Source organism: Artibeus jamaicensis, unplaced genomic scaffold (assembly GCF_021234435.1).
Source record: "Artibeus jamaicensis isolate MK-2021 breed Jamaican fruit bat unplaced genomic scaffold, CSHL_Jam_final contig_69, whole genome shotgun sequence".
Taxonomy (NCBI): domain Eukaryota; kingdom Metazoa; phylum Chordata; class Mammalia; order Chiroptera; family Phyllostomidae; genus Artibeus; species Artibeus jamaicensis.
This window is the reverse complement of record NW_026521927.1, coordinates 345,482-362,682: the sequence shown is the minus strand read 5'-3', so window position 1 is coordinate 362,682 and position 17,201 is coordinate 345,482. Positions and strand designations below refer to the sequence as shown.

At 34.9% G+C, this 17,201-nt stretch overlaps 2 protein-coding genes across 2 annotated transcripts; both read left to right on the top strand.

Annotated features, from left to right (window-relative positions):
* Positions 1-2,187: 2,187 nt before the first annotated feature.
* Positions 2,188-5,186, top strand: LOC119055747 (olfactory receptor 52Z1P). Its single transcript, XM_037154019.2, has 2 exons — positions 2,188-2,200; positions 4,228-5,186. Exons 1-2 carry the CDS (start codon positions 2,188-2,190, stop codon positions 5,184-5,186), a joined length of 972 nt encoding a protein of 323 aa, XP_037009914.2.
* An 8,968-nt stretch (positions 5,187-14,154) lies between these two features.
* LOC119055748 (olfactory receptor 52D1-like) lies at positions 14,155-15,099 on the top strand. Its single transcript, XM_037154020.2, has one exon. It carries the CDS (start codon positions 14,155-14,157, stop codon positions 15,097-15,099), a length of 945 nt encoding a protein of 314 aa, XP_037009915.2.
* Positions 15,100-17,201: the final 2,102 nt, after the last annotated feature.

Sequence of the window (17,201 nt, the reverse complement as noted above, 5' to 3'; positions counted from 1 at the left end):
ATAGTATTTAAATTTTTGAAGGATTAAGGTAGACTCAAACAACCTGGAATTTATTTTTAAAAAATTGTGCATTTATTCTTACATGCTTAAACTTCAGTCACTTTCAAAGTACTCTCCATATGATGCAATATACTTACCAAGACGTTTTTACCATTGCTCAAAACAGTTTCGAACTTGTCAATTTGATGCCTTTTAGTGCTTCTGCTGTCCTTTGTTTCACCTCTTCACATTGGCAAAATGTTTCCCTTTGAGGACTTTTTTCATCCAGGAAAAACAAAACAAACAAAAAACCCAAAACAGTCTCTCAGGGCTAGATTTGGTGAATAAGGAGAGTGAGGCACACTGGTCATGACATTTTTGGTCAAAAACTGCTAACAGCACAGTGGTGGGCAGGTACACTCTTAACTTACCCATCATGAAATGGGCAATGACATTGAAAGAGTCTTAAAAAAAACTGAAGCTGAATTCAGCCTCTAACAACGCCAGTTGGTACACTGATATAGATGGGTTCCTACAATGCTCACCTAGCCTGGGAAGGTTGCACTACAAGGGGCCCACCTCTAGAAGGTAATTACTTTTATTTGACATGTGTGCCCCTTCATAATGTAGTGTTCCTAAATTGATGTAATATAATCAGGGCAATATCAATCTTACTCAGCATTACTGTACACAACTTTATGGTTTTTTTAAAATCCTCACCTGAGGACATTCTTATTGATTTTAGAGAAAGGGCAGGAGTGGGTGGGAGAGAGAGGGGGAGAGAGAGAGGGTGAGAGAGAGATGTGATTTCCTGACCAGAAATGGAACCCCATGACCTTTTGGCTGATTTATGGGACAACACTGCAACCAACTGAGCCACACCAGCTAAGTCTGGCCTTCTTTTTTTCTTTTGTTTCCTTTCCTTTTCTTTTTTCTTTCTTTCTCTCTTTTTTTCTTTCTTATGAAGTCAAACCACCCTCCTCTCAACCATAAAACACAGATATAGTAAAAAAAATTAGGTTAACATATTTTTAAAAAGCAAAACTCTTGTTCATATGTTCTAGAATTAGTAGTGTAATAAAAATATCTGTATAGTTAATAAGATACTATCCACAGAACCAAGACACTAATTGCATAAAATTTCTCATTGGTCATATAGATTAAAATCCTAGTTTAGAAAAAAAATACTATGAATAATAGTACAAAAGTAAAATTTGTTTAGGCCTCATAAAGTGATAGAAGAAAATAGCCACATTATTTCTATGTATTCTGGGAAACCACTTATGGTAGCTTTGACTCAGTAGACACTATCTCACTTGTGTTTCTAAACAATCTATTGCCATCCTACTTCACCTTGAGTGCAGGCAGATCCTCTGAAAAATTTCTCAACACTGGTGATGAAGGTCATGGGTGTCAACAGCAGAATTTCATGATAAATGCAGATTGGTAAATTAAAATAGGTGATTTGCTAGATCACTCTGAACTAAGAGGGCATGAAATTTCAGAGTTCAAGAATAAAAATATAATTAATTGTTATAATAAAATTATATATGAAGACAGCTAGCATTAATATACATTTCCAAATACTGGATAACATCATAATTATCTCTTTCCGCTAAAGGAATCTTCTTACTTTCATGATATTATCTAACCTTGGCAATAAACTTGCCTCACTTCTCTGGCTATTCATTTAGTGAGTCAATTTTTGTTTTCTCCTCAAGTAAATATATATCTGCAAATTTCTTTTAATTAATAATGTGTTTGTATTTTCCTTAATCTTATCATGTATAATCTCCACCAAAAAGCAGGATTTATAACCATAGCTTATATACTCTTCTCCTAATCAAGGTAGTGTGTCCATATACATGAATTGTAATTTTAACAGTTAGGTCTAGTCAGTTAATCCAAATACTGACTGCAGGTCTCAGATGCTAAAGCAATTATTCAGCATGTAAAATACCCAAAAGACTTCTTGGCCCAGAGGTATTCCTTGAGTTGTTTTTATAAATATTGATGTACAATACAGATGACTATATATATGTATATATATGTGTGTGTAAATATATATGCATCTACATATCTTTTCTGAATTCTTATAAGCTAGACATGATTATCTAGCTCATAAGACCTAAGACTTAAGACCTAAAAATATCACTAGGAGGAAACTCAATATCTGCTTATTTATGTTTCCGAGGATTTAGAAAAACCATGCATCTAAAAGGTAAATTAGAATAGTTCAGTAGTTAAAACTATGGGTTCTGCAATTAGGGGCTCTGGATTTTAGAACAAGCTTTATGGACTTTACTAGTGATGTGACCTAGGGAAAGTCCCTCTGACTGAGTTCCCTTCTGTGTAAAACTGGGACACTAACAATGGCTACTTCATATAGTAGTGGTGACCATCACATATATGTTACCACTTGACAAGGATAATCCATGTCAAGTGGTTAGAACAGGTTTTAGGAAATTGTTTAGCCTTGCAAACCTTGGTAAATATTTGTAATTATTATTTAAATCATTACTGCTATATTGTCCATTCTTGTGCTGATGTGTGATATATATCCTATTTAAATATGCTGATAGTTTCTGTGTGGTGGTTACACAGAGAAGACCGGCATTGAAAATGAAGCAAAAGCTCAATCTTACAAGGCTGGTTACACCTCCATTTTGTTAACAAAATAACCATTCAAGGAATTTTTCTCTTGGAGTTTCTTTGAAGTACATGTCATGTCTTCTGCATGTTTGTCTTTGGATGAGAATTTTTTGGTTTTGTTTTCCTTTATATGAATTGTCAAAGATAGAGAAAGAGAGAGAGAGAGAAAGAGGGGGGAAAGAGAGAGGGAGATAGGAGAGCGTGAGAGGGAATAGAATAAAATTTGTGTTGATAATATGATAATCAGTCCTACTTTCTCACTAAGGTCTGGGATATTTGAAAAGGATTTCAATTAATTTAAGGGATGATAGTTAGAGATCTTGAATGCAGTGTAGTTTTCCATCTACTTGATGGTGTAGTAATTCTACATGAGAATTAGAGCTATGCAGATTCTAGATTTTGGAACCCCCATTTAGATGAACACATTTACTATATAATATAACTTTGAAACTTCCTAAGATTTGTAGTCAAAAAGTCTTCATAAATATACATTATGTCTTTGCCAAAAGTACAGCATTTGATTATAAACTTGACTAATTAAATTAGTGTTTTATAACCCTGGTAAAAATTAATTTTATATTTCAGGCATTTTTTAAAGAAAAGCTCCTTTTATTTTATAATTTTTAACACAGTAAAAGTAGAGAACTACTGTTATTTTTTTAAATGTAGGGAGAGGAGTGTAAGAAGACTAAATGGTAATAAAAAATACAATAAAGATTAAATAAAAATAAAATGTTGCTAAAAGTTGATTTTATACTTTTGTTGATTAATATAAAAATTATAGTCACTGTATTCTGTGGAAGGCTCTTCAGTGATAACTGTTGAATACTTATGAGCCTTGTTTTTCACTGACTTTCTTGTTCTGAATGAATTTGTTCCATACTCTGAATTTTTGTCTTGTTTGATTCCATTTCATGATCTTTGAGAGTCAATGCTTATTAAGGTATGAATAATATAACCTTTGCACAACAGTTTAAATTATACATTAATTCAACCATTATCTTCAAGAGTTCAAATGAGAGACAGGTGAATAAAACTCTTTCTTTACTGTACACAAATTAGGGCACACAAACATATTTTACACCCTTAGGAAGGGAAACATGGACTGGAGCCTTCGTACTGGCTCCAGTTATATATCAGTCCCCCAACCAGCCTGTTTCCTCCCAATTCTTTAATATGTCCATCAAAGAATGCAATATTAACTCTATCCAGCTTTATGAAAAGAGAAAAAGTTACATTTGGAATTTGCGAGTTTATTATCAAGTTAGAAAGGCAACAACTGCTTGTATATACATATTACTGTTAAAAGTTTGAAACTCATATACATAAATTATGTGGACACAGCTACCAGCTTTACAAAAATAAAAGATTTAACTCTTAATTTTTCTAACTTTTTTTTCAAGGAGAACAAGATGTCTCCAAAAAGAAAAATGGTTTGCCCATACTCATTTTGATATTTAGTAATTTTTCTCAAATCATTTTATTCTCCTTCTATTTCATCATGCCAGAATTAATGGTTAGGTCTTGAGTAGGATGAGGAAATACTCATTTTCTGCTGTTACTTATATTCTTTTCTCTCTGTTTTCCATGTAACAGACTTTGGCTACCTCTCTGTAACAACATCCAACAATACCTCCACTCCCCTCATTGCCTTTCTACTAACGGGAGTCCCAGGATTAGAAGACTTCCAAATCTGGATCTCCATTCCTTTCAGCTTCATGTACCTTTTGGCTGTGACAGGCAATGGTCTAGTTATGGCAGTGGTGGCCTGGGACAGGAGCCTCCATGAACCCATGTATTTCTTCCTGGCCATGCTGGCACTCAATGATGTTCTTCTTTGTACTGTCACAGTGCCCAAAATGCTAGTTATCTTCTGGCAGGGCCCTTCCCCATCAACGTTTCATGAGTGTCTCACACAGATGTTTTTTGTTCATGCTCTGTTCCTCTCTGAGTCTGCTGTTCTACTGGCCATGGCTTTTGATCGTTATGTGGCTATCTGCGCACCACTCCATTATGCAACCTTATTTACAGGCTCCCTCATTAGCAAGGTGGCCCTGGCTCTGACGGTTCGAAGTGTGGCTGTAGTCACCCCTGGTGTCCTCCTCATTCTCCGTCTGCACTTTTGCCGGAGCAACATCATCCACCATACCTACTGTGATAACATGGGCATTGCCAAGCTGGCCTGCAATAGCTTTGCCCTTAACAGTATTTATGGGCTCACTGCAGCTCTCCTCACTACAGGGCTGGATTTTGTCCTCATATCCCTGTCCTACTGGGTAATCTTGAGGACAGTCTTTAGACTACCATCTAGGGAGGCCCGAACAAAGGCCTTTGGAACATGTGGGGCTCATATATGTGTCATCTTGATATTCTACACTTTGGCTTTCTTTTCCTTTTTTACCCATCGCTTTGGAAACCATGTGCCCAGGCACACCCTCATTCTCTTGGCAAACCTCTACTTACTGGTGCCACCTACCATGAACCCCATTGTTTATGGGATAAAGACAAAACAGATAAGGATGAAACTACTAGGACTCTGTAATTATTCAAAATGATCCAGCGGTTACAAAGCAACAAGGAACAGGAGAGTCCAGGGTTGAGGACCAGGCTTAAATGTCACCTGAATTCATTTGGACAGACCATTCTCCAGAATACCCAACCTCTGAATAGAGCTTCAAACATTTGTATTTCCACATGCTACCTTCCTTGCACTAGTAAACAGGAAACTAAAGGAATTGCCTAAGTTCCATGAAGAAATATCTCAGCATATGGAAATACTATAACAGTGAAGTGTCACTGTAACATCATAGGGGATTTAAGTATCTATTTTAATAATACATAATCCCTCCTCTGTCAATTTGATGCAGGACAAATGTCAATTTGAAAAGTTCAGGGATTGGATCTGATCCCAAACTCATCATTACAACCAGAGTATCCAGAATATACAAAAAATTAATAAATACTTTTGACTAGATAAAAGCTTTAACTAATAGATAATAAATGCTCATGATTTTTCATAATAAACTTCCTGACTTGTTCTTATATATTATATATAACATATAGTTAAAGTACATATTTTTATTTCTTCTTAGTAATTATTTTCTAAGTTCCAGAAAATATCTCCTTTAATATCTTAGTGTAATAAAGATTCTTTTTGTTGCACACAATACAAATTTACTTTGGTTACATTAAGCAAACAAAAAATCAGGTTCTACATTATGTTATGACATCCAGGGATAATGTGAGTGTCTATAACTCAGAAAGGACTAAAGCCAAACTGCTGTGGGGCCTCAACAGCAGGAAGGCATGGACTTCCGGAATGGATCTGGTGGTATGACTCTGCCCCAGCTGCAATGATTTTGGGACAAGAAATACATATTTAGCTCATATTGGGTCAGGTTGCTAAACCTAGATCAATCTGCTGTGTCCCTTAATATACTGATTAAATGAGGATGAAATTTTGAGAAACTCTCAAGAGAAGAAGTCGTGGCAAATGTTCCAGATTATGTTCACTGGATTCATTTGGCTCTTTTACATAAGCACATTCAGTTTTACTGATTTAGCTCTTCCTACACCAAACATTATTGCTAATTGCATTTCATAGCACCTGGCATATACTTTATCACCTATAAACCTATCTGCATAATTCCTGCAATGTAATCCCTTTACTCCTTTTGATTAATAATAGAACTAAATTACTTTCCTGCCATCAGATGTAAATATGATATAAATATATACATAATCTAGTGGCTGAATTAATTGGATTGAATGCCTTGAAAATACTTATATTGTTGTTATAAATGCATATTGCTGTTTCTAGATTCTTTGTGTAATAAGGCTGTCATCTGTGTGGTACTTTTTAAAGAATTTTCTTGTTTCAGTTATTAGATTGAATGACAGAATGAAAAATGGGATATGGAAGTATTCTGCAGCAATGCTTTGTATAAAAGAAAATAACAAACACTTAGATGGTGAAGGGGATAGTGACCATCTCTGTTACCTTTTTTTTATTGCCATCATGTTTTGCCACAAAAGGTCTTCTGCAGCATAAAGATGATCAATACATAATCCAAAAGACAGTAGCTGAAATTATTAAAACAATTGCATTATATTTTGCTTAATGATAGGGGATTGAAATACGAAAATGAGTTATTATTTAAGTTTCCATATATCTTACAAATTCCCCAGGAAGGCAGAGAATGCATTCAGAAGGTAAAAAAAAGAAACAAAGAAAGAAACCAAGCACAACTTTATCAAACAAGGCAACATGAGTAAAAACATCTCTTAATTTATAAACCCATATTCAAATGAGACAGATGTGTCAATCATATTTTAATTCTAGGCAGGAACAAGAGGGCTTCTTGTTTTAGGAGCACTACCTGCTTGCCAGAAGACTAGACTCTAGCCTTCAATAAAGATCCAAAAATAAAATGATGCCTCTGTTCTCAGTTCATAATATGACCTTGCCAATCATTTATTCATTCATTCATTTGTTCATTCATTCCTAGATTTAATCACTAACTCCTCATCAACTATAGTTTGCTGGAAAGAATGATCTTAATATTGAGAATATTATTTTTAAATTGTTCTGGTAAAATATATTTTATATATTTAACATAATTCTAATAATAAATATTAGGAGCTAATATAGTAAAAATTATAAACTCAAAAGTTGGGTTATTTACATAGGTAGCCATTTAAATACTTGTACTGGTATGTGAAATGTAAAATCTAGGGTGCAATAGCTTCAATATATTTTTGTTAGCAAGAAAATTGATAAAACTCTCATTTTTTTGTAATAAAAGCACTAGCAATGGTGTATTCAACATCCATTCATTAAAATATATACTTTGTATTTGAAGGTCCTACTTAAAGATGTTTATAAGTAGTTAAATGTTACTTGTACAATATACAGCTGATGGTAATGGTCATATTGTCCTCCAAAAGTTATTTTTCCTATCAATTTTATATTACTTATTTATTGAATAAATGTTATCTACTTTAATATTCACAAAGTTTTATTATTTTTATTGTAAATTTTGTTGGTTTTAATTTTTTATTATTTTTTAAATTTTATTTAGTTATTTTTCAAATACAGTTTTTTGTCTATTTCTCCCATCCCATCCCTCCCCGCCCTGTGCTCCCCACCTCCCTCCCATTTCCACCCCCCTTAGTTCTCATCCCTGTGTCCTTCCTATTTGTTCCTCCAAATCCCTCCCCCTTTTTCCCCTTAAATTCCCTTCCCTCTCCCCTCTGGTCACTGTCCCCTTGTTCTCTATTCCAGTGTCTTTTTTTTCTGCTTGCTTGTTTGTTTTGTTGTTTAGCTTCCTGTTAAAGGTGAGATCATATGGTATTTGTCTTTCAACACCTGGCCTATTTCACTCAGCATAATGCTTTCCAGTTCCATCCATGTTGTTACAAAGCACAGTAGCTCCTTCTTTCTCTCTGCTGCATAGAATTCCACAACCAACTGTATGGGAAAACATACTTGCCAATGATACCTCAGACAAAGGTTTAATCCCAAAATATACAAAGAACTTACACGACTCCACTCTAAGAAGACAACTAACCCAATTAAAAATCGGAAAAGGACTTGAACAGACACTTCTCCTAGGAAGACATACAGAACATCCGGAGACACATGAAGAGATGCACAAAATTTTATTTATTTTTAGCTGATGCTTTTTTCATCAATGTGAATGTGCTAAAAGAGATGGGTAATTAGAAGTAGAATAAAAACATAGGATAAATAGATGTGAGAACAGACATACTTGAATTACACCCAGAGATAAGAAATTGGCTTTTGGAAATCCTAGATGTACTTCATATGCCTAAAGTTTGAACTTTTAAGCCAGTAAAGTCTCTTTTGTTATATGAAATATGGGCTCATGACAAGTAAAATATTTTCTCCCAAGATTAAATATATATATATACTCAACTAGTCATTCTTTACTTAATGATTCATTTCATTATTGTTCACTGATTTCTTTACCATTAATACCTTCAAAAGTGGAGAAATAGAGAAAGAACTCATGGACATGGACAACAGTGTGGTGATTGCAGGGCAGGGTTGTAGGTGGAAGAGGGTGTAGGAGGGATAAATGGTAATGAAAAAATACCAAAAAATTAAAAATTAATAGATAAGTGCCTCTTACACCAAGCACAGTGCTTAGTGCTTATTCTGACAGGTAACAAGCTGTGTGAGGCACAGTTTTTACAGTAGCTAGAATAAGATATGTGAAAACATATTACTTATTATTAAGAACAATACAAATTTTGGAAGCTATAAAGCTATAGCTTTTTTCATTGATTTGTAAGGTCTTAAATGACCTGGGCTGTGCCTTTCTTTGACCCTCTCAAGGGCCACTCTTTCTTTGCTTACTTTGCTCCACATATTTTCTGCTTTTCTTCTCTTCAATATTTAGGAAGAATATTCTCCCAGAATAGAAGATGCCCCTTTCATCATGTTCTGTCATCATTTTTTTCCTTGTAAGACTCTTTCTCATTTCTTCAAATGGCTGGTTTAGTTTTTTTTTCTTTCAGGTCTCAATTCACATATTATCTCCTCACAGAGGTCTTCCTGACCTTTTTTCTAAGTTCTTCTTACCTTTTGTCAGTCTCTATCACATCAACCTCTTAGTTTCCAACAAAGAACTTTTGTATATCCTAAAATATAGGGAACCATTCCACGTGGCATGGGGAATGTAGCCCAGCCCCTAATTCGGAAAGCTGACAGGAAGAGAGGTCAGCACATAGGACCCACTCTTACGAATAGGTTTTCCCATGGGGAATCAGGCCTGCACTGTATCCAGGCTGCCATCAGGCTTGCTTTTGCTAAAACTCCCTCACCCTAAATTGAGGCAGAAACTGTTTACTGCTTATCTTTAACTTCCTAAAGTCTGCGCTAAACCTTCCAAGTATGCAGTATAACCAGTTTGACCATTTTCCCCCTTGATCTGCAACATCCTTCTCTTCGAAGTAATTAGCAACATTCTTTCCCCTGTTATCTGTACAAGGTAGTCACATACACAAAACCTGTGCATAATAATGAGGCCCATCCTCTATGTAAAGTACCCGGAAAAGCAATAAAAGTCTGTCCAGGCAGGGGTCGGGGCCCTCTCTCACTCAGAGAGTGGCCATGCCATCCCTCTTTCTCACAGGACTTCTGTAGTCTGTGTGAATTTGTTCATCACAGCCACAACACACAGACTCCCAAGGCCAAGGTCCCCATCACTAAAATATTATTTTTTAAATGTGCTTATTATTGATTTCTCCAACTACAACAAATATCCCAGTCACAGAACTTGTACACTTTGTGACATTTCTAAGAATATTACCTATTACCTAATGAATAGAAAAAAGTTGATTTAATGAGTAAATGGAGGCTTGTGAAAAAAATTTCATTTGCATGGTGGTATAATATGAGATCATAAAGACTTTTTGTAGGATGATATTCGGAGCAATAAATGTGAATAGTTTTGTGAGATTTTTTCTCTAATTCTATTATGTTCCTATCACATTTTCATAAAGAGTTAATCTTCGTATTTTTCCTAATCTCTGGAGCACTGAAAATAACACACATATCCAAAAACTGAAGAATGATTAAGAGAATTATAGGACATAAAATAAGTGATATATTTAAAAACCATTAAATTATAATTATGAAAACTATAGCATTAAAGAAAAGGTCTCTGTCGCATTATATTTTCTCATAGGAAATCAGGAATTATGTATACTTGTGGATTGAGCGCAGGCCTGCAAATTGAAGGGTCGCCTGTTCAATTCCCACTAGGGTCACATGCCTGACTTGTGGGCCAGGCCCCTGGTGGGAACCATGTAGGAGGTAACCACACAGTGACATTTCTCTCCCTTTCTCCTTCCCTCCCCCTCTCTCTAAAAATAAATAAATACATAAATAAAACCTTTAAAAAAATCATTATGTGAAGTCAATGTGGTTATAAATTTGAAAGCATTTCATGTAAGTAGCGTATCTACAAACTAAGTATGTCCCCAGTGAAAGGAATTCTTTATTGTATAGTGACACAGATTCCTGAGAAGAAATTATGTTTTTCCCCTACTTTTTTGATCTTTAATAAAAATGTTGGAGAATAATTCTGAAGACTTGGTACTACCTTCTGCTCAAGAGTCTCTGCTCTGGCAGATATTGGGCTCCCCCAGGAAAAAACTTCACAGGGCTCCATACACACCTGAGCCACTTTTTTTCTTGGTTCCTGAGAGGCTGTTGTTCTAGAACTATTTATATAGTGGAGGTTATCTGAAAAAGCACTGAACTACAATAAGAAACAGGCCAGGAGCTTCTGGTGATGCAAGACAGGTAAGGTAAAAAATAATGCCATCACTGCAGCATCTCCCTTCACACCAATGTTACAGAGCAGGAGACCCTGGGTACCTCACTAAGGCCAAAGGGGTCAGAATACAAAAAGACATTGGAAGTTCAAAATGAGAGCTCTAGGATACTAGAGGGTGAGGAAATGATGGGGGGAAGATTATTAGTGTTATGAAATAATCATAAAGTCATTTTTATTACATTACTTTACTTATTTCTTTCAATTCAGGGTATGAATCAATTGTGATATTTCTTGAACCACCAGATTTTAATTTGCTTTAGGATTTTTGTTTTCCCCAGTAGCTTCACAGTCTTCCCATCTGATCATGTTTCTAGGAAAATCATGTCATAGAGTTGAGGTTTTCTATGATAACTAATGCCAGTGAAAAGAGGAGATACAAAAAGTAACAGCCCCTTGCCCCCTACCCCATTTAGTCATGCCCTAGGGCAAAGTGTGCGCACATTAGTGGTTATTACATGTACAACGGACGTGAACATAGGCCAGGTTACTTAACCTATTTATCAAGGAGCTGAGAGGAAGGAATTCTAGGCTGTGAGACACAAAGAAGCACCTGGGAGGAGAGGAATTGTGTGAGTTCACTCTCTTTTTCAATTCTACATGCTCAGTGATGCTATCTGCTCACATTATTTCTGAAGTATCTATTATTGTTGCTGAAGAGAAAAGCTGGAGCTTTGTGATCGACTGAAGAAAAATCTGTGCCTGTAATGGCAATGGGACAAAGAGGAAGAAATTCCAATCAAGTATCCTGTCCATGTGGCTTCTGAAGAAATAGACTAAATGAGGGTGTCCCAAATAGGATTCAGGCTGTTTGAGTCCTGCATTTTATTACAACCTATGGCAAAAATCTAAGGACATCAGAATTTCTAATTCAGGCCTTAGTTACTAATTCTTGAGAAGAAAGTGAAGACCCCAAAATGGTGAGTCTAGGGTTTTATTAATGTGGAAAGTCTTTAGAAAACAGAATATCCTCCTGGCAGAGGAGTTAATGGGCTTCCTGTAGAGGCCAAGTAATCCCATAATATGAAATGTATGTGAAACTTTACAGTAAATATACTGTTTGCTGTTTTGCATTTCTAAAATTCCATAATTTTTCTTCATTGTTTTTCTTAAAACTAGTAAAATTTCATCAGGCTTGGTCCTTTTTTAAATGAAACAGTCTTTTTACTGTTCTACTCAATACTACTTTTTTCTGTTTTCTTCATCATTTTCTTTCTCCTATTTTTTAAGGAATTATTGTTGCTGTTATTTTAGAATCCTTAATTCAAAGTTCCTTTATTTTATTTTTATCACCCATATAATAAAAGCAATGCATCCAATAAAGTTACCACAAAGTTCAGGATTGGAATTATGCCATATACATGCCATATGTTCTCATATTCTATAATATTGCTTTGAACTTGATTTAAATTGAAGAGTTGTTCTAAAAGCAAATTTAATTGCACAATCATGGGTGCGCTTCATTTACCCTTTACATATTAATATCTAGTTTCTAAACTTCTATTTTATTAGCTGAAGTAAAGATATTCAAAATAAATCTTGAACTATACAGGGTGCAGCTAAAGTAGGTTGACAGTTGCTCATATACCAAATAATTCAATAATTAATCAATAATAATACAAAAGTAAACTCAGTTTCTCACGTCCTCACAACTGTAAAGCTACTCTTGTGCCACTCTATCTATCTATATATATGCCAAATCAAGTTCCTATTTCATTACCAGATAATTTTAGATTTTTTGTCTTTCATTTATTTTCAAATGAGAAGTTTTTTCCTGTGCTCGGTGGTCGTGAACTCCAAAATTGGGTGATATGTTTTTTCTCCAGTGCCATCATCTAGGCTTTATGACTATTAATTCTTTTAAATTCTCTGACCTGAGTGGGCATTGAGAAACACCTTCTGAGAAGATATGTGCCTTCTGTATATTCCCTAACAGAGACGGGCTTTTCTGTGCAATCACCACTTTGGTCACATTAAAATAAGCATAGGTAATAGAATTAATAATATTGTAATAGCTATATAAAATGCCAGTAGGAAGTAGACTTATGAGGGATCGCTTTGTAAATTATATAAATGTCTAACCACTGTGCTGTACACATGAAACAACTATAACATTGAATGTTAACTGTAAGTGAAAAAAATAATAATAGTGATAGAATCTGCTGTTGTTTTTATTTTTGAAGTCTTTCTACATTTTCATCTATTTATTTCTTGTTTTGTTTTATACATCTCCAAGGGTACAATGTTCCACTATCATTGTTTTTATACCTCTGGTTGTAAACTGTTCTCAGGGTTAACAGTGGGACCAGTGAGCATGGCACAGCTTAGTTATATATTGGTAAATTTGGCAACCCCCAAACTTGGAGTCTAAATTTGTTGGATGGAAGGCTGGAGAGAAGAAAATATGTTTGGAGAAGGAATGGGATATTAACTAAAAGAGGATGATTATTACCTGGTTTAAAAATAGTTAACAGCAAGATGAGGGTGACATAATTTCTGCTTAGTCTAAGGAGACAGATGCAAAGCGTGTCCAGGTTTAGAACCTTTTGCTGTCGCTCTTACAGCTCTTATTTCTTAGAAAAAGAGTCTAGAATATGTGCAATTAAAATTATTTATCAGTACATGCCAGTTGGTGTGTTGTAGTGGGCAGTCAAGTGAAACTTAGAAAACAATCTTCCATTCTCTTCTTTCTACAATGTCATTGCCATTTCAATGTATTTCATAAATAGTTCTGGACAAAGGAATTTTAAATCATGCTGATAAAGTTAAGGTTAGAGTTTTCTTCTACCCTTATTTAACTTGCAATTTTCTCTCTATTTTTAAGGTTCAGAATGCATCTTACCTATGAATCCTCTGACTCATACAAGTGGAATAAATAATCCTGTCTAATGGGTCATAAAACTACTTATTCGTATAACTTTACTATATTAATCACATGGAAATTTAATCATTGGTTTGCACCAGTTTCTCTCTTACTAGAAATGTTCATTTCTAAAGTGAGGTATGGGGCCCTATTTATCTTTTTTTCCTTAAGGTATAGAATATTACCAACCATTTCATGTAAGTTAATAAATAAAGGTATAATTAACTAAATGGACAAAGGGATATGAAAGAATTTTTATCATCCCACAACTGAATGCAGCCAGAAGTTTTTATCATGTCATTAACAAATAATACCAATTTACATCCCAGTACCTTTCTTCTCCTTGGTATTCCTGGCATGGAAGCCATCCACACTTGGCTATCAATTCCCTTCTTCCTTGTTTACCTAAGTGCTGTCCTGGGAAATTTATCTATTCTATTTATTATTAGGACAGATTCCAACCTATACAAGCCCATGTACTTCTTCTTCTGTATGCTCTCTGTGGCTGACTTGATAATCTCCACTACTGCTATGCCCAAAATCCTCAGCATTTTTTGGTTCCATGATAGGAAGATCTATTTTGAACTTTGCCTTGTACAAGTATTTCTCATTCATTCACTTTCCAGCATGGCCTCAGGGTTTATCTTGGCCATGGCCTTTGACCGTTATGTAGCCATCTGCATTCCTCTGAGACATTCTATTATCCTGACACATACGGTCATCAAGAATTTGGGGCTGACTGTTGTCTTCCGTGGGGCTTTGCTTTTCAGTCCTCAACCCTTCATGCTTCGGTGGCTTCCCTACTGCAGAACTAATATCATCCCTCACACGTACTGTGAATTTATGGCTCTGATCAAGCTTGCTTGTGCAGAGACAAGGATCTACAGAATATACAGTCTAACTGCTGCCTTCCTTACTGGAGGCTTAGATTTCATACTAATCCTATGTTCCTACATTGCCATCCTTTACACTGTCTTCCGTCTTCCATCCAAGGCTGCTCGGCTCAAGACCTTGGGCACCTGTGGATCCCATGTGTGTGTGATCTTAGTGGCCTATATCCCAGCATTTTTCTCCTTCTTTACTCACAGGTTTGGACACCATGTGGCTCCTCACATTCATATCTTTGTGGCTAACATCTACCTCCTTGTTCCACCCATGGTTAATCCAATGATTTATGGCATAAGAACCAAGAGGATCAGAGATAGATTCCTCCAAGTTTTAACTTTTCACAAATTCTAAAACAGCTTTTTCCTTAACACATACTTAAGATTTATAGAAAAAAAGGACATTAACCTTCTTTGCAGAAAGCTGAACCCCTAAATATTATATTTGTAATATTTTAAGTATTAATAAGCATTGACTAAATTTTTTTCTACTCAAAAATATATTTGCCTGATAGTGCAATATCTCCACTTTATGTGATCTTATTTGTTATGTTTGCTCCTACAGACTATCTTGTTTAGTCTTATTAGCTTTATCAGAGCTGTTTTTATTGACCCATTATCTCTTTCACTAAGCTACAATACTTTTGTAGGACATAATTAATGGGGCTGTCTGTATCTCTTGAACAATAAGATTAAAAGAATTTTAATCTGTATCCTTGGAAATTGAGATGGTTCTAACAAAATGTCTTCTAAACACAGATGAATAAACTGTCATTATTTGCCTTCCAGATGTCATCTAGCAATTCTTGTGACATATTATTTTACTCTATCTAGCTAGCATTCTAATATTTTAAAATATTTTTCCCACAAACACCTTTCCAGAAGACTTAATGATATCCAAAATTGCCCTATCATTTTTCCTTTATCTACTTCCTCAATGTCATTCAAGTTGATTCTTTGAAAGTATCTATTGCTCTCTCTCCCATTCTTTGATGATTTCACACTTATATTATAAAACAGATACATTCTGCTCTGGCATTTCCTCATAATTCATTGTTATAGCCACTGTTGACTGTGATATTAGCCATTTTTTCCTTTTTTGAAGTGTAATAACTCATATTTGTATGAAATGTCCTATAGAATTAGTCATTATGGGTATATAATACAATTATAACATTTTTTTTTACTATACTTCTCTTGTTGGTGACTCAAATAGTTTTGGGGTTAATCCATGTTATAATATTTTACCAATCTGTCCTGCAGCTAACGTACCTGTCTCAATTTGTAGCCATTCATTGTCATGTCATTTTTTTCCCTTGAAATTTTTTATTTTTTATTTTTGACAAGTTGGTTCTCATGTAGTGTCAGGAACTACATGAGCCTATATTTAGCTGACTGCCACATGATTTCTCACCTTCGCCCTTTTAAAGGAAGTATTAATCATGTGCTCATATTTCTCATTGTTTAAACTCATTTTATTATCCTTTATTTCACATTGTCTTGGATAAGATGAAATATACGTCTAAAATTATAAGAGAGGCAATAAAGATAGTGCTTAGGCTCTCAAAACATACTGCTCAGTTTTGAAACCCAGAACAACCACTTACAAGCTCTGTTGATCTTTGTCAAGTTGTATAGCTTTTCTACCTCAGCGTTCTCAGTGGTTGGAGAAAATATTCATAGCAATTTCAGATAATTTTTAAAAGATTTTATTTATTTATTTTTAGAGAGAGGAGAATGGAAGAAGAAAGAGAGAGAGAATCATCAATGTGTGGTTGCCTCTCACGTGGCCCCCACTGGGGACCTGGCCTGCAACCCAGACATGTGTCTTGACTGAGAATCAAACTGGCAACCCTTTGGTTCACAGCCCATGCTCAATCCACTGAGCTACACCAGCCAGGGCTCATAAAATAATTTTGACACTGTTTTTAAAATGCCCTACATATGATTTAATTCCATTGGAGTTAATTTATTGAGAGCTTGAAAAGTTGAAACTTGGAATTAAAATAAAATGTTTAGCACCAGTGTTTAATTGAAATTCAGAGGGGTAAACTAAAAAGAATTTGACCACATAGGTGTCTACTTTCACTAATTCTAATGACAAATAATGAAAATTTTCCAGTGAACATAAAAAAAAGAACAAAGGAAGGTAAGAAAATCCAGTTAAAAAAGCCAGATTTGCATATTCTCAGAATCATCCTCATAGTTATTTTTACAATGTCAACAAGGTCTATTTAAGATAAAACTGATGCCTTTGGTTCATGGTCCAACACTTGTAGGTAAAGTCCTTTGTGTGAATTTTAGTTAATATTGAAGAACTATCTTCAACTGTTTCTAGATAAATGTCAATGCATATACTGGAGTAGTAAGAAACATAGACTACCAATCACACAACAGTTCAGCCAAAAGCTTAATTAAAGAAGATTGATTTAGAGAATGCATATAAGAATTTTTTAT

What these genes read in the sequence shown, in the direction of transcription:
- LOC119055748 (XM_037154020.2), top strand. Translation starts at nt 14,155, where the DNA reads ATGTCATTAACAAATAATACCAATTTACATCCCAGTACCTTTCTTCTC.